Below are 17,750 nucleotides of genomic sequence, written 5' to 3' on the forward strand. Positions count from 1 at the left end.
GGATAATTAGGTGAATTTTAATAACACCTCAATGTGTGTCTCTCCCACTTGGGCACTTTCCTGGCCCGGAAACCCTACTGCAGTGCCAGGCACCTTCCACAGCCTGCAGCTCTGTGGCCTGGAGCTTCATCAGCTGGGCCTTCCCTGCACCACACCTTGGCCTTCTTCCACTCTAGCTGCCTCTGCAGCTCCTAATCCATGGGAGCATCTAGATTTGTACCCCTCCCCTTGCATTTGACTGTGGGATAGGCTTGACCCCACCTGGCCTTGAAATCAAACCTTGGTCTTAGTGATTTCTCTGGGAAGCGGAAGGGCTAGAAGAATTGTGCTTATCTTTAACCACAGAGCTAGTTGCCATGCCCTGAAGCCCGAAGCCACAGCCACCCAGGCTGCCCAGAGGGAGGAGAAAGCAGGTCCCCCAGGAGCCTTGGGAGCACAGGAATGTGGAGGCTGCACACTGGGCACTCATGCTCCATTCTTGCCAGGCTGGCCTATTTACCCTCTGCATTCTTCTGCACACATCCCAGCAAGAGGCTCACAATTCTGGGCACCTTGGTGGAGGCAAGAAAAAAGGCAAAGAGCAAGGCAAGAAGAAGGGCAGAAAGAACCAGCAACATCCCCTTCTGGCTTTGACCTTTCCAAGCTAGAGCTCACAGGGACCCTGACCACAGTTTTTTCTTCTCACATCTGCACACATCTGTTCAGGAAGCACCCTGGTTTTTGGAGGCTCACTCTCTGCAGATATCATGGCAAGGGGCCCACTTGTCACACTGGGCCCCAGATGGCATAGACTGAGGCACCCCCACTGAAAGCAGTGCCCCCACCCTCCTGGAAGCCGCCTTACCGGTCACAACGGGGTATGTCTGCGTGCCTGACACGTTGCTGCCCAGCTCGGGGTTGGTGGATGCAGATAGACTTGACTTGACTTCATCAAGCCCAGGGGTCAGGGCTGGGAGGGAGTACTCGTTCCCCTGGGGGAGAGAGAAAAGCGACAGCTCTCTATTGACGCACACACGCCACTGAGAAAGGGCTCAGTGTGCAGATGGGGAGGAGGACCGGGGAGCCCTCCCAGATGGGGTGGAAGGAGATGGCCTCGCAGAGGGAGGGGAGAGAGGGCGGGGCAGCTCGGCAGATGATGGAGAGTTTTGTGTGGGTGGGGGTAGAACTGACTTTGTGAAGCTGGAGGTGCAGCCTATACATTATTGGTGGTTAGCCCAGCATCCTTGAAACTTCTGTAGCATCTCCTGCCTAAGAAGCCCCAAGGGCGGAGTGTAGCAGTGGGGATCCCCCTGCTTAGAGGCAAGGGGTGTCTTAAGGACCCCCTGGAGTGCGGGGCTCTTGGGGAGGAGGGGTGAACCATGACACGATGGCAGAGGCAGTAGCTGGGGGAAGGGCCTAGTGGGGCCTCCAGCCTGGCACTGCTGGGCTGGGATCGGGTGCTGGCGCCCCTTTTTTAAAAACAAACAAAGACAGCCTCACGGGCCCCTTGCTCTCTGCCTGTGCACTGGGGTATGAAATTGGGGAGGGGGAGAGTCCACATGGCTAACAGAAGGGTGGGAGGGGGCCGGTCATTGACTCTGAAAGGGTGTCCTGCCCGAAACACTCGGGTAATTGCCTTTTTATTGCAGCCACCGCCAAGCCAGACCCCAGAGCTGGGCAGACCAGGAGCCTACACAAAGCAGGAAAAGTTGCTCTGATTAATATTACGTTAAATTAAAACTGATTTTCTGCTCTTTCGGGTCCGTTTTTTTCCCTTCCGCTTCCTGGCCCCCCCAGAGGGCCCCCTCCCCTCCTTGGCTGGATGGGATTGCCTCGTCATTTCCAATTCCTTCTCGTATTGATCTTCCTGTAGAAATCAGTTTTGTAATTAGCTGCAAATTAGGCCTTCTACTGGGGGTGAAGCTGCCCCCTGATTTATCACCAGAGTAATTCGCTGTGATCGGAGAGAAATTAAAATGAACTCAATTAGGCTTCGGATTTGCTTTATGGGCCCTGCTCCGAGTTTCAGGGGGAAAAATGACTGTGCTGGTGTTTAATAGTCTAATGAAAGTAAATAAAGGTTATTCATTGTAATACAGCCGGGGACTCGGGGAGGGTGCACTGAGCCGCCCGCCTCGGCCGGCTCCTCCTTTGTTGGTTTATGGCTCAGGGCACCTTAAAAAGACTTTTGATTTTTGTTTTATGAAGACAAACAGCTTATGGGATAAAAGGACGGGCGGGGAGAAAGGCGAGTAGCTGGGAGCTCGTGGAGTCCTGGAGCGGAACTGTGCCGTGTGGAGCCTGTGGGGCTGCGCTGGTGTGTGCATGTGCGTGTATGTGTGCAAGCACAGCAGACTGTTGTGCTGCGGTTGTGGGCCTGGCCTGGGCCGTAGGTGTGGGAGGAAAGGGTGTGTGCTCCCGTGTTTGAGCGTGTGCACGGGGGGCTACACGGATGTGTGGGTGGAGGCGGGTGCTGGAGGTGTGCTGGGCTGGTGGTCTGGAGGGATGCCTGCCTACTGGCTGGCGGGCTGTGCTGTGAGCACCTCGGGCTGTGTGGTGGGGAGGAAGCAGGTGGGTGGAGTGCCTGTGCACACGGGTAAATGTGAGGAAGTCAGGAGATACATGTTTCTACGTTGTGTGTTGTGCTGGTGTGTTGTGGGCTGCATCCCATGCTGTGGGTTCTGGACTGTTCTGTATCTGTAGGAAGTACTGGGTCTGAGAGGCTGTCAGCCTACCTAGGGTCACACTGGACAGCTGGATTGGGGAGCAGGAGGCAGGCACAGTGGGCTCTCCTCCTGACACTGGGTGAGCACAGATTTTCTGTAGGACCTCGTGGGCATTTTGTTAAGGGACAGGGCAAGAGGATGTTCCTGAGTGCCCTGCCAGAAGCACGGATGGCAGGGCTGGAAGGGACCTGTTATATCATATGTTCAAGCCCTTCATTCTACAGATGGGGAAACTGAGGCTCTGGAAGGGGATAAGACTTACCCAAGGCCATACTCGCACCCAGAACTGATCATTTCTAATTACTATATACCTTAATGATTTTTCTTAACTCTCCGTAATGTCCTCTTGTGAGTGTGTTCATACAGCACACACACAGTGCACCTATATGCAGCACACACGATGCTGGGCGTGCACATGGCTGATCCATGCGCACTTTCTCCAGAGGCCTGTTCTGCCCAGCGTCTTTCCACTTCTGCAGGTAGAAAGCTCCTTCCTCACCTGTTCTGATTTGATGTGCTCTGATGCCTGGAAGACGTCAGGGTAGGAAGGACGCTCAAAGACCCGATCCAAAGCTTCCAGCTGCTGCTGGGTGAAGGTGTCAGCTCGCAAGTGCTTCCGCAAACTGTCCACGCCACTCTGGGAGTCTCCATTGGGGACTGAGCCCTCGGACACATCTGGAGAACACACGGACACTCAGGCCATCAGCACAGGCCAGCAGAGGCACAGAGCAGTGCAGTGGGCAAATGGGGCAGGCATCTGGCTCAGCCCCCAGGGCTTTGCACCCCTGCGAGGACCCCCTTACTCTCAGCTTTGAGGCTGGAGGGGCTGGCCATGCCTCAGAGATCTGGCTGAGGAAGCCAGAGCCTCTGAAGGACCTGGGAAGAGAAAAGGAAGTTGTCATAGCACAGAGGGCGGGAAGGACTAGGCAGAGGTGGAGCCACAGGGGCTCCCAAGGGCTGTCTGCCCAGGGGTGTCTCCCCTGAACCCTTTCTGTTCCCGGGCCTGAGTCAATCTGGGGGAGGAGCTGAGCGTCTCGGACCAGCATTATGGAGCCTGTGGAGAATTGAACTCGGCTCTGAGATGAATATCAGTTCCACTGACTCCAAGGGTGGAAAATCATCAAATCTCCGAGGCTGAGTGTAACATGGAGACTCAGCGAAGTAATTAACTGCACCACTGAGGGAGGAGGGGCTCTGAAAGCCAAGCCGAGGCATTCTATTTGCTTTGGGTCATGACTGAGACTGGAGCAGGAGGACAGCAGGAGGAACGTGACCGCCTTGGGCAGAGACGAAGGACAGGGTCTTTGTGGATGCTCTTGTGCCTGGCCGCCCTTCTCAGCCTCTGTCCCTCACCTGGACTCTGGCTAGGTCTCCATCAGAGGCCAGCTCCTTGGCCACCTAGTTCCTCCTGCAGGTTTCCACAGGGAGCTGAGACTCACTCCATGAAGGAAAGGGCACAGTGGTGCCACACTAGTGTCCACTCCCTGGGGCTGCTGGCCTGTCCTGTCCATGTCCTGCTCTACCCAGCTTTGTCACCACTCTACCAGCCTTGCCTCCTGTCCTTGCCCTCCCGCATTGGGTTCACTGGAGTTTTCAGAGCGTTTTCTGCCACCTCTCCCTGAACCCCCACCCTGCAACTCCCCTGCCTGAGGCTGGGTCCTCCCTGGATGCAGCTTGGCCACTCCTTGGCTTCCCTCAGCCCAAGACCAGCTGGGGAGCCTTGGGCCTGTGGCCAGCCTGTGCTGTAGGCCCCAGGGTGTTCCTCTGGGACTGTTATATATATCAGTTTATAGGTGATTATACGATATGATATAATCAATATTGCATTATATACAGTAACATCGTACAGTATCATTCGGGAGACCATAGAAAATATTACATATTGATTAACCTCAACCTGCAGTCATCCTCTCTTGCTGGCCTCCCAGATGGAGCATGGGGGTCTGCTTTCCAGATGGGATCTCCTATCTTCCCTCCTCTCTATTCTGGAGGGGGTGGGAAAGCAAAGAAAGTGTGTGTGTGTCTGTGTGTGTGTATTAAGTCTGGGGTGGACAGACAGACACAGGGGCAGCCTTGATGGTATTCCTATGTTCCCTATGTTCCTATGGACACAAAACTTGGTTGTCATGTTTCTTTCTGTGTAATGTCTCTGGAATGATTTTCTGTCTCAGAGGGTGTATGTGTCTCTCTATATGAGTTAGGGTGGGGCATATTTATTTTTCCCTTTTGTGTGAGTATTTTCTGTGTATATGCATTTGTACATGTATAAACATCCAGATAAACAAGTGTCTGGGTATGTGTAAGTGACAGAGTGAGAACCTTCCTAAAAGGATATGTGTGTTTATGTGTGGGATTGCATGGGGAGCGTGAGCACACAACCCCCATGTTTCTTCTGTGCCTGCTTCTCTTTCAAGGGTGTGCCATCATTCTAATTCCACCTCTTGGAGCTATTTGCATGTTCTACCGTGTCTAATTCTCCCTTGCTGGAGTCCTCCTATCTTTTTGGAAAGCCCTGCTCACAGGGCCGAAGGAGGCAGTGAGTATCTTTGTGTGTGGTTATTGCAGTGTCACCAATGGGTCCTAGGGAGTAAAGTGTGCATTTGTCTGTGTGTGCTCACACACTATGTGCATGGGTGTGTGCATATGTGTGGGGAGACTCATTCCATGACCCTAAGTAGATTTGTGTATATGCCTGTGTGTGGCTTGGCTCAGCCTGTGTGTGTGTGTGTGTGTGTGTAGGGGCTGAACTGGAGCTTTGTCCTCAGGTCACTGGCTGGAGGAGTCTCTTTTCCTTCATTTATTCTGGGGCCCTTCAGATCTTGACAAATCTGTCACTCTAAATTTGCGAGAGATTATGGTGCTCTCTCCCCAGCCCGCAGAGAGGTGATATATGATATCTGCTGCCCCTATTGATTGCCTGATCTGGTGGCAGAGGCCGGCGAAATGAACTTGAAATGAACATCATGCCTCAACTCATTGTGCGTATAATACACTACTTAATCCCACATTTTTCAGCCGCTATGGAATTCAATTGATCAATCATGTTCCACTGATAGTACTGTTTTAGGGGTTATTGCTGCTCCCTCCACTCACTGACCTTTTTATTTATTTATTTTTTTGTATACGCAGGCCCTGGTGATAAGACAGGTTACAGAGGCAGCAACAGAGAGAAAGGGGGAGGGAGGCAGGAAAGGCAACAGGAAGCCTGCTACTGGCAGGGAAAGGAAAAAAGAGGAGAAGGAAGGGGTGGGGGAGAGGAAGAGAAAGAAGGTGCTAGAGGAGCAGGAAAGCAAACTGGTGTGATGAAAGCATGCAGAGAACCCCCAAGAGAGGCTGCAGGAAGCTTGAGGAAACTCCCCAAAGGAGAAGGGAGATGATGAGGAGGCAGGAAAGGCAGCAGTAATCATGAATGGCGAAAGAGCACACAGAAAGTTCCAGGGGAACAGGAAGGAGAGGCGCAGGAGCAGGGAGAAGGCAGTGGCATTACTGTCGGGGATAGGGAGGCAGCCCTCCCAATCAGCCACAGGGCCCATAGGCTCTCACAGGCTCTCTCCAGAGGATGGGGTGGCACCCTACGAAGGCAATGAGGAAGGGTGGGAGGGAGGAAAGGAGGCTGGGAGAACACTGGGGTCAGAGGTGCAAGGAGGAGAAGCTCAGGGAAGGAGGAGGCACAGAGGCAGCAGAAGGGCAAAAAGAGAGAGAAGAAAGAGAAAAAGCTTCCCATGCTGGAAGCCTAGGGAGGTGTTGGCTGGGGTGAGGGCACTTGCCACAGGAATAAAACCAGCTGGCTCTGCTTTCCTCCAGCCTAGGTATCCAGCAAAAGAGGGCAGTCCAGGGCCTGGATGGGGGTGGGTTTGGAGGGTAGGGTGTAGAAGAGGAAAAGGAGTGGAGAAGGAGTAGAAAAGAAAAGAGAACACAAAAGAAAGAATAGAAAAGGAAGAGGAAATGAAGCGGTTGTCAGTGCCAGTCACTTGGAGGGTCCTCCACAAGACAATGGAGAGAAAGAGCTCAGAGTGGGACTTCCCCAGGGTAGAATCTCAGAGGCGACAGTGAGGTAGAGAGATAGAACTGGGCTATAAACACTGGTAGGCCCAGATACTGAAGGGCTCTCTGTCAGAGCTGGGCTAAAATAGAGACGAGGCAGAAGCAAGTCTTGATCTAGGCTTCAGAGTGAGCAGGTAAGGAAAGTGTGTAATTAGATAGCATCCATCCCCTCGTGAACTCCTTGTGGCCAGGCACCATGACCAATGCATCTCTGTGACTCCAGTGCCAGGCACGGAGCTGGGCAAAGAGTTGGTACTAATGAATGATTGAATGAATGAATGAGGCTCTCCTGGGTAGCAATCAAAGCCAGACCCCTGGCAGAAGGTCTCTGGATTGGCCTGGAACCCCTGGTCACCCAGTCACTTGTCAGGCAAGTCCCATGCAATCCTAGCTATTAGACGATGTGGGAAGAACCCCCCAGCAGGCCCCTGAGCAGACTGATGCTCCTTCTTCACATGCTCCCACTTCTTGTGGGTTTCTAACAGCATTAACTCTGGTCCGTAGGAGGCCCTTCCCACCCTTGTCAACACCATTGTGTCCACCTATGGTGCCTCTAACCAAGGGACAGAGAACATTATGTTCCTAGTTAAGAGCAGAACTTAAACTTGGAGCTGCAGAACTGCCATCCAAAGCAGGTGGCAGAGGTTGCTTGAGAACAGAGCCCAGAAATGGCCTCTACGTTGGACTCCCCACACCAAGGCCCTGGTCACAGAGAGCACAGGTGAGATAAAATGGGTCTATCTTCTTGTGGTGGGAGCTGGTTCCAGGGAAGGCCTTTCCTAAATAAAGAGAGGAGGCCCTTGGCCTTCACCTTGATGGGATAACAAGTCAGGGCTCCAAGAAGAAGGCTGGAGTGTGGTGGCCATATGTCCTGAGCTTTCTGGAACAATTCTGATTTCCAATATTCTTTCCCACTCTCCTATGTTTTCAGATTCAATTTGGAAAATGTGGTTGCTGTAGGTCCAGCAACACCTCTAGAGCAAGTAAGTGGCCATGTGCTAGTCAGTCTCCATTAGAGAAGGAGTCAGCCCCATTCTCCTGTTGTCCCCTGCCCGGCCATCATCCATTAGCAGCTGACAACACTCAGAGCTTATTACATGCCATCGAATCCCCCCAAGAACCCCAGGAGGTAAGTACCGTCATACCTATTTTAAAGATAAGGAAACCAAGGTGAAGAGAGGTTAAGTAGCTTATCCAAGGCTGTGCAGCTGGTAAATGTCAGGATGTGAAGTTAGATCTGACTCCAGAGCCTGCCCTAGACATCATTCAACTCTGCTGTCTGGGTGCCAAACCCAAGGCCCCAGCTGAGGGCCACTTGGCCCTATCTGGGAACATGGTTCCCCTCCCAGCATCCCCACTTCTCTGCCTTGCACCCTCCCTACACTGAGGCTATGGTCCTATGGTCCTATGGTCCTAGGGCCTATGGTCCCTGAGCTGGCTGAGCACAGACTGAGGCCAGAATGATTAGGGGACACCTGGTCCATATTCTTCATTTCACAGTAATGAAAACTAGCTGGTTGGGGGGTGAGAGGGGCGGGAGGGGAGGTGACCAGTCCAAGGTCATACAACAAGGTGGCAGGACTCTCAGGACGGGAGCCCCTTCCAGGTGCTTCGTCCACTACAGCATGAGCACTCTCAAGGAGAGTGCACATCCACAAGTCCTTTCTGGAAAGAAGCAGGATATAAATAAATTAATTAAATTAAACAAACTGCTGAGTTAAAACTTTGACGTATATTGTTCTTCCAAGGGGAACAAAGGCTCACGTTGTCTTCTCCTCTGACCGCTTCCTATATGCTTAGCGGTTAAAGAGAAGCTTTCATAGACATTAGATTACTGGAGCTTCCTAACCACTCTCCAAGGTAGGTAGGGATTATAATCCTCTTTTTACTGGTGAGGAAACTGAGGCTCAGAGAAAATGAAGTGCAGGTTAAATGAGGGTAAGTGGCTAGCTCAAGGGCATATCCACCTGGGAGCCCTCCCAAAGAAGGTGCACCACGGACAGCCGTGGACTGAGCAGCAAAGAGCAGCAGCTGCCTCCCAGCCAATGTCCAGAGCATGGGCTCCAGCAGTGGGGCCCCAGTTTCCACGCAGATGAAGAGAACTTCAGACAAAAGATCTTCTTGACTGGGAGGAGAGCCACCAGCATGGTCGCAGTGGTTACTTCTTGATCATGAGCAAATTATTCTCTTCTCATCTTAAGTTTTTCCATATTGTCCAGGCTTTGTACAATAAGCATGAACCACTTCTAGAATCATTAATAAAAATGTCTTTTACTCCTCCACAAAAACATCTGATCTCCTCATTCACTAAGCCTTGTCACTCCCCATCTATTCCTGGGCTGCCCTGGAGCAGAGCCTTACCGCCCACCTCTCTGACCCCAGGCCAGAACCCTCTGGATGGCCAACCATGAGTAGGGTTGTCCAGTGATGTCTCGTCAGCTTGGGGAGGGAGGTAGTCCCTGAACACCATGTCTTAGGGATGAGGGCTAGGGACAAAGGACAAAACTGAATTGTTCTGTCCTCCTTGTGTGTTGACATTCTACTTGAATTCCCAAAGTAGTCACTGCAGGGACAAGAGAAATTCTTGTGCACTGACCGAAAGGTAAGTGGGGGTGATGGTAACAGACAGAATGCAATAATGGCATTTCCTGGGTGGGGAAGCACCAAGGCCCATCAAAGTCCCCCAAGTCAAGATGGGCTGCCCAGGGGCTGCCCACAAATCCCCAGAAGAAGGAAGGAGGCATTTGAGAGGAATTCTTTTAAAATATAGTAAAGAACTACATTAACTTCAGTTTTCTAAGCCCAGATACACATATCTACCTGTCTACGGGGAAAGTGACAACATTTGGGCTTTAGCATACACTCATTAAATCCATTCAACTTTACGAGGTACTCATGATTCTTCTTCTCATTTTTTAGACGAGAGGCAAAATGATTTGTTCAACATCATCAAACTAGTAAGTAGCAAAGGGCAGATTTGAGCACAGAGATATCTGACTCCAAAGCCCTCTCCACTCTATCAAATGTGCCTTCTTCATCCAAGATCATCATCATCATCATCATCATTTATTGAGCACTAACTATGTACTAGGCAGGCTTGAGGTGCTTTACACACATTATCTCTAATCCTCACAGAACACTTGCAAAAGAGATACCATTAGTTCATTTTACAAATGAGGAAGCAAGCTGAGGGAGAATAGAAAACATGGGCAAGATTACACAGCAAAGAAGTAATCCCGGGGAGAGTAACTCAGTTCATCCGCAGACAGAAAATGACCCGATACAGGAAGAGAAAAGGGGGGGTAGGCGGGGGGAGCAGTGGGTGATCGGCCTCAACCCCTAGGGGGCCAGGGGAGCAGGAGGAGTCAGAGGCCAGCTGTGGTTGGGGTGGGGGCTCTATGCAAACATTTGCTCCATACCATTCTGGACTGGCAGCCTTGGCTGCCCTCTCTCTTCTTGCCTTAGCTCCTCTAACACTGCCTTCCCTCTCTGAGGGGTTCACCCCCAGGCCACCCCCAGTCTCCCCAGCTGCCAGTTGTTGCAGTTTCAAACTCAATTGTTCTCCTCGGTACTGAGGCAAATGGAGTCATTAATTACCTTCTATCGGCTGGGCTGAGTTCAGAATGCGATCAATATCCCCGCTTGTCATTCAGGGCAGCCGGCCTGTGCAGCCCCAGCCCCACCCCCACGGCAGCACAGGACCGCGGAGGTCTGGGCTGCCACCCTGGCCCTCCCACCAGATTGAGAACAGGGAGTGAGGTGTGGGATGCTGAGGAATGGGGCTGCCTTCCAGACTGGGAGAAGAGCAAGGATTAATGGAATGGGGAGCGAAGGAGAAAAGAAAGAGAAGGAGAGTGAGGGAATGAGGAGAGGAGGGAGCAGTAAAAGGAGGGGAGGAAAGAAAGGGGAAGCCACGGTGATGGGAAGCAGGCAGAAAGGGAAAGGAGGAGAGAGGAGGAAAGGGGTGTGCAGTGTGCTGGGAGGGGCTGGAGAACGTGCTGGAGGAAACACTGTTTGTCCAAGGATGACATTCCCCATTGCCTCCCATCCTCAAACTGGACAATCTGTGAGACTGCCTCGGCTAGGAACCCCAAGCTAAGCTCAAGAGGAGAGCACAAAGAAGCCCTTGGCAATCCAGCCCAAAACTTAGGCTTTGAGCAAGACTAGGTTCTGCCCAGCCTTCCAGCCCTGTCAAACCACCCGGTATCCTTGACCAACCCCAGCTTCTAAATACTCCATGAGTACATAAGAGCGTGAAGGGCGGGGGGTGGCTGCCTGGCCTGTCTGGCTGGGCCCATCTACACCCATATGCCTCTGTGGATATTAACTGCATTAGTGGCCCTAACATAACGCTGAACTGGGGGTGACATCTCCTGGGTTGAAATCCTGGCTTTGTGATTCACGTCCTATATATATATGACCTTGGCCAAGTCCCTCGAGCCTCTCTGGATTGAGTTTCCCCAGTGTATACCAGAACCTTGCTAGCTCCTCCCTCAGCAGTATTCATTTCTCCTTTCTCTGTGTTCCAGTAGCCATATATCCAAACCTCTATTGTCGAAATAATAATAATAACTAAAATTGATCCAGTTCCTATTAAGGTACCAGACACTATGCTTAACTTACACCCACTGATTTAATCCTTACAATAACAGCAACTAACATTAAGTACTTACTATATATTAGGCACCCATCTAAGAATTTTACATGTATTAACTCACTTAATTTTCACCATAACTTAAGCAGGAAGCTTCTATCATTGTCCCCATTTTGTAGATAAGGAAATGAAGTGTAAAGGTTCAGGAAGTTTCCTAAGGTTAGGCAGCTACAAGTGATGGGGAAGGCAGAAGCAAACCCAGGCAATGTACCTCTGGCAGCTGAGCTCATAACCTGGAGGAACCTAGGGCCAAGGAGGTTAGGCAACTTGCCCCAAATTACTTAGTGTAGTCAGCAAGTGGCAGACCCAAATTTAGAGTCTATACATATCATAGTTATTTTTTAATGTTTGTTTTCTCCACTAAACTATGACTATTTTGAAGGCAGGGACCCATCTTTTTCATTTTTGTAAACCTAGCATAGGGCCTGACACATAACAGGTGATGAAAAATATTGGCTGATTTGTCAAAAAGAATTTCAAAAGCAAAGGTTGATAAATTCTTAATCTGCCTTGCTCAATGGTTTACCTTTTAGAAGGAAAAAGAAGCAGCAAAGGAAATTGCTACTCTGGATTCAGTGTCATCACATTTTACAGCTGGAAAGTACCATGGAGATCATTTAATCCAATTCCCTCCTAGAAATTAAAAAAAAAAAGGCCCAGGAAGGTTAAATAATTTCCCATGTCACACAGCTAGTCATCGTTAGGATGGGAACTGAGGTTCTCAGCCCAGTGCCCTTTCCACCATTCCAGGCTGATAAATTCTGACCAAGAAAGAAAAACTGACAAAAGGGAAGTGATGGGGATCTGGGGAGAAAGAACCATCTCTAGAGTTGACAGTAGGAAAAGAAGGGAGCATTGGACAAAATCCGATTTGAGGAAAGCCAACTGATATGTGTTGAGGGAAAGAATGGTCATGTGATCCCATGGCAAGAGATTCTAGAAGGGAATATAATTCTATAAGGACAGGATGCTCTAAAAATGAAATTCCGCCTCTACAAGCTCAAATAATCAGCCTGACAAAGTAAAGGGAGTGGGAGTGGGGGAGGGGTGGAAAGAGAAGGATGTTTAAGGAAAATCATTGTTGTTGCACACGGATAAGCTTTAAAATATGATGAGCCTAGATTTTAAAAGGACATGTACATCGAACAGTGGAAGATTATGCGGCCATTAAAAAATCATGTTTTCAAAGAATATTTAATGATATGTGAAAATGCTCCTATATAATGTTAAGTGAAAATAGCAAGATACGAGCTATATATACAGTATCATTCCAGTTTTGATAAAAATTATAAATATAAAATTATGCATGCACAGGAAAAAAAAGACTGTAAAGAATATACTAAATTCCAACGGTGGTTACCTCTTGATGATGAGATTAGGTGTGATTTAAAAAAAATTTACTGTATCTCCCAGATATTTTGCAATGAGCATGTATTACGCTTATTATCAGACAAAAGTAATTTTTTTCTCCTCTTATAAAGGACACAAAACAGATGGAAGGAGGGGACTACAACCAAGGATGGATATGAGAGGAGCATGAGCCTGTCAGGAAGACAAAAGCTCAGAACAAGCTGAGACAACAGAAAAGGGCTGGGCAGCTAGGTTTGGAGGAAGAACAAAAAGGAAGGCAGGTTCAGGCTGAGTGCTTGGGAAGAGGAGGTGATAGTGAGAGAAACGAGAGAGAAGGCAGAACTTCAGCTTCCCTTTGTCTTCTCCACCAAAGAAAAGAATCTCCAAAAATGGGACCAGCAGGAGTTGCCCAGGTCAGGAGAAGCCAGGCAGGTAATTCCTAACCAATTCAACTGAGTTAACTTTCCCAGGCCCAGAAAATTCATATATCAGGACCCTGGGGGAAAAAGTAGATAGGATCCTAAAAGTTTTATTGATAATCCTTGAGAAGTCACACTGAAAGGCTGAGGCAGTGACAAATGCCATCCCTTCTTGCAAAAAAGGGAAAAAGGTAAACTTATGCAAACAACACTAATAAATTTAATGTTAGGGTCTGGAAATCTTTTAGAAGAAATTATTATACAGTTAGTTTGTAGGCACTAAAAAAGAAAACGGTGATACCCTGAAGCCTGCAGGCACTCACCAAGAGTAAGTCGTGGCACATTAACTAGATACCCATGCTTACAGCAAATGCCATCCCCACTTAGACTCCCTCAGTTACCCTGGTTGGAAGCAACTGCTTTTATTTTAAACACTCATTATAGCGCTTCATACCTTGATCATAGCATCTATCTCATCTTGCTCCTATAATGATGTGCACACTGCCTCGCTACTAGATCAGAAGCTTCTTGAGGTCAAGGACTGTGTCCTATTGACCTTTGTGAATCAGTCCTGCCATGCTTTATACATAACAGGCACTCACTCTGCTCATCAACTTAAACTGGATTTTTTAATTGATTAAGGAAATGCTGTGGATGCAGCATGTGAATGTCAACATTACACAGAGAATCTCCTCCCTAACTTTATGGGCGAGATGAAGAAAAGTGAAACGGTTGACAGCTGTTGGGCTTAAATAGTACGTCAAGCATTCGTTTATCACAACCAGGAGACAGCGCTCCATTGTGGGCCAAGCGGCTCTCCTTTAGTTTAAAGGAAAAGAACTCTTAAACAAAACCTACTGGTATGATGACATAGAAGACATCCTTATGATCTCAATTGGGGGAAACTAAGAGCCCAAACCAACAAGATGAAATTCAACAGGGATAAATGGAATGCCCTATGTTTAGGTTAAAAAAAATCAATTACATAAGTGCAGAATGGAGTAGACCCGACTTGATAGCAATTGATGTGAAAAAGATCGCGAGGTTTTAGTTGACCACGAACTCAATATGAGTTTGAGTCTGACACGGCTGCTAAAAAAATCGAATGTAATCTTCAGCTACATTATGGATGTAGAGTCTCCAGATGGAGAGTGGCAATGGTTCTACTGTACTTGGCATTGGCTAGACTGTCTCTAGAGTTTAGTGTTCATTTAAGAGGGACTTTAACTGTCAAGAATGAATTCAGAGATGGGTAACCAGGGTGGTGAGGGACTTCCCTCAAGCGCAGGCATCACACCACATGAGAAACCGAAATCCACCCAGGACTCAGCCCCGTGTTTTTCCAGGTGCTCAGTAAATCAGGTGGAATGAATGGAAAGGAGGGAGTGAGGGAGGAAGGGAGAGAAGAGAAGGTGTCAAATGGAGATCTTTACCACCACTCTTTGTGTGTGGTTAATGTCCTTATCTCTATTTTAAAGATGAGGAACTAACTTTCAGAGAGATTATGTAATTAATTAGCCAAAGGTCCCAGAGCAAGTAAGGAAGGGAGATGGAGTCTGCATCCAGACATTTGGATTCTAAGTCCTGTACTCTTCCCTCAACACCACACTGACTTAGTATAAAGGCAATGCTGAGTATAAAGGCAATGACAACTGTCCATCTATGCCCAATGTCCAGGTAGCGGCTGTGACCTGTCAGGCAGAACTGCTGGAGGGGAGAGTTCTATCTGAATGGTAGATAAGACCAGATGACCTGTAAGAGTCTGTCTCTGCCTTGTCACCACTCTCAGCCAGCCACTGGCCTCCCTCCATATGGGAGATGTCCCTGGAGACAGCCTCTCGAATCTTACCACTCCCAGTCTGGAGTCCCCTTTCCTGCTTGCTCCTCTGGCCTCTTCAGGATTCCCATTGAACACTCAGCTGCATGGTTCAGCATTTAACTAACAGCTCCTTGTCTGGAGTGTAGCCTTGTTCCCCAAATGGATCATAAGTTCCTTGAGATCCACGTCCTGGTTATTTGCTCCTCTCATACATCCCAACACAGTGGGCACTTGGGCCCACATTGATACAAAGGTCTCCAGAGAGGTAAGTTTTCTCAATATTCGACCTATTTATACGTCAAAGCAAATCACAGACACTCAGCTCTCTGAAACGGTTTACAGGAAATCTGCCCAAGGACAGAGGGATGGCCTGAGTGATCGTTTAGGGTCCTCGTATTTCCTAACCAACCTGTAGAGAAGAGGGAGATATGGGGAGACCTAGAACCCGAGAATTGTACTAGTACAGCTACTTTCCTGTTTTGAGTAAGTTAGCTTCCCTTCCCTCCACCCCCCCACCCCACCTCCCTTACCTGTAGGAAAGAAGGGCATGGGCACCCACTGCCAACAGAGCCAGCCTGAGTGTGTGTGACTCCTTATGTGAAGAAGTAGAAGCAGGGTGAGCTGGCACAGACGGGGGAGGAGCGGAGGGAAGGCCAGAGGCAGTGGGAGGAGAGCCAACAGGTAGTGGGGGAGAGAGGACAGATGCACAGGGAAAGGGGAGGGGTGCGTATTGGGTGGGTTTGGGTGAATTCCCCAGTGATCAACTACCCTGCCTGAGAGCATGCGCTGTGCCTCCTGCTGGCCTGCTGGTAGAGGCTGGCGCTCCAGGCTCAATGACCACCAGTGGGAAAGGATTTCTGGCCGAGTGTCTGTCTGTGTAGGACCAGAGTCCTCCGTCAGTGTCTCTGGGCTCTCAGGGAGGGGCTGAGGCCTCCTGCTTGATGCTGGGCTCCAGCTGGGGCCAGAACCAGTTAGAAACGTCTCTGGAGCCAGAAGGGAAGGGGGCTTTGTTAGCTCAAAGGACACAAGCAAGGCGAAAAATTACATACCAGGCCGCCCTAAGTATGCTTGTTTAGAGAAACTGCTTGCATTTATGAAGTCTTTGGTGCGGAAAGCAGGGTTGCAAATGACTGCATCAGAGCGACAGCAAAGGCCATTAATTTCCTGTTATGTTTTCCTGTGTTGGGGGCTTTATTAATTTAATTTTACACTGTCGAACAACAGCGAGAGCTGACACTGCCACACCGCCACGGCTGGGGTTTTCTTTTTGTGTGTGTAGCAAGGCTTTGCCTGACATGCAAATCAACGCTATTACCGGAACCAATAAAGATGTGTGGAGGGAAGAGGGGAGGGATAAGGAGGGGGAGGAGGGAAGGAGGGAGGGGAAAGGAGAGAGAAGGGGAGAGAAAGGGCGAGAGCCATCCTTGGCCAGTTTCTGCCTCCCTCTGTGCCTTACGTCTCCTGGCTTCCTGAGCATCCCCCACAATCAGCAATTTCTGCCCATCCTTCACTTTCCCTTCTACTCTTTTCCTCCCTCAACTCTGCTTTCGGATGACTCTACCTCTGTTGTCCTCCTCTGTCCCAGTCCTGGTAGAGCTTGAATAGGGACATAAGTTCCAGGGAGAGCTGAGAGATGGGCTCTCCTCACTGCCCGTGCCCAGTGGAGGCATGTCATGAGAGCACAGGGGCAAGAAATGAGATGTTGCCAACCCCGCAGGTGGGAGCAAACACCTTTGCTATAAACTTCCCTTTCCGGTCATTTTTCCCCTCTAGACTCCCCTCTCCTCTAAAGTCAAGGATCCCAGCCCACGTACACATTATTAGTGCATACACACTCATGTGCTTGTGTACGTGACGAAGAGTCTAGAAAGGCAGATATGCTACCTTGTTTATAAGTCCCTCTGAGAGCTCCCATATCCTAATCTTGTCAACCACTTATTTCCTTTGAATTCCCCCCCAAAAAATTGTCTCTAATTGTTTCTCCTCGAGAGACTCCAGCAGCTTCCTTCAGAAGCCGCAAAGTACCCAGCGCCTCTAGACTAAGTGCTGGAGAAAAGTGGATCCCCAGCATCAGAAAAAGGCAGGGTCCTGGGAGACCACATTCTGGTTTCTTTTACTACCTAGACCTCATCCCACCAGCCCAAGACTACTGGCACTGCCCCTCACCCAGAGCGGCTGCCACTGCTGGTTGCCCCAGTGGTCCACACTGCCCTTGGCCCAGCTTACCACACCATCAGTCCACCCCGATGTCCACAGTGCCCATGTGTCTGGGTTGGCCACGCCACCAAAGGAGATGGAGATGGGGGTGGGGTGGTAAGAAGGAAGAGAAGGAAAGCTCCTAGAGTCCTTCCTACCAAACACCCGTCTGCATCCCTCCATCCCAGGCTTCAGAGTCTGCCGGAGCCTAGGGAGCTCCGTGTGAGTCAGTGAGACACACACACACACACACACACACACACACACACGGGGGGGGGGGGGGAGAAAATATGTGTGTGTGTGTGTATGTGTGTGTCCGTGCGTCTCTCCCTCTGACACTGGCTTGCTCGCACTCCTGCCTGCACTTTCTGCTTCAGGAGCTGTTTGGTAGGCTTGGAGAGGCTGCTGGATGGAACCCAGCTCTCCCTAGGAGGAAAGCATAAACTTCATAAACTGCATTTACTTTAATGCAGGTTCCTGGGGCTGCTTTCCTCAGGCTTTTCTTCCCTCCCCTTGTCCGCTCTGTCTCGATCACATTTTATCCCTGCCCCTATGTGCACCCA

General features: G+C 49.7%; 1 protein-coding gene across 7 annotated transcripts in view; it reads right to left on the reverse strand.

Moving 5' to 3' along the window:
- The window catches only part of PAX2 (paired box 2), a 91,938-nt gene that overhangs the window by 18,478 nt on the left and 55,710 nt on the right, over positions 1 to 17,750 (reverse strand). For all 7 annotated transcript variants that reach the window (XM_023640878.2, XM_023640850.2, XM_023640858.2 and 4 more), the window contains 2 exons: positions 3,205 to 3,380; positions 845 to 971 (listed from right to left, as the gene is read on the reverse strand). In XM_023640878.2, the coding sequence (XP_023496646.1) occupies positions 845 to 971; positions 3,205 to 3,380 (303 nt within the window). The remainder of the gene's footprint in view (positions 1 to 844; positions 972 to 3,204; positions 3,381 to 17,750) is intronic.

This window comes from Equus caballus, chromosome 1 (genome assembly GCF_041296265.1).
Source record: "Equus caballus isolate H_3958 breed thoroughbred chromosome 1, TB-T2T, whole genome shotgun sequence".
NCBI lineage: Eukaryota > Metazoa > Chordata > Mammalia > Perissodactyla > Equidae > Equus > Equus caballus.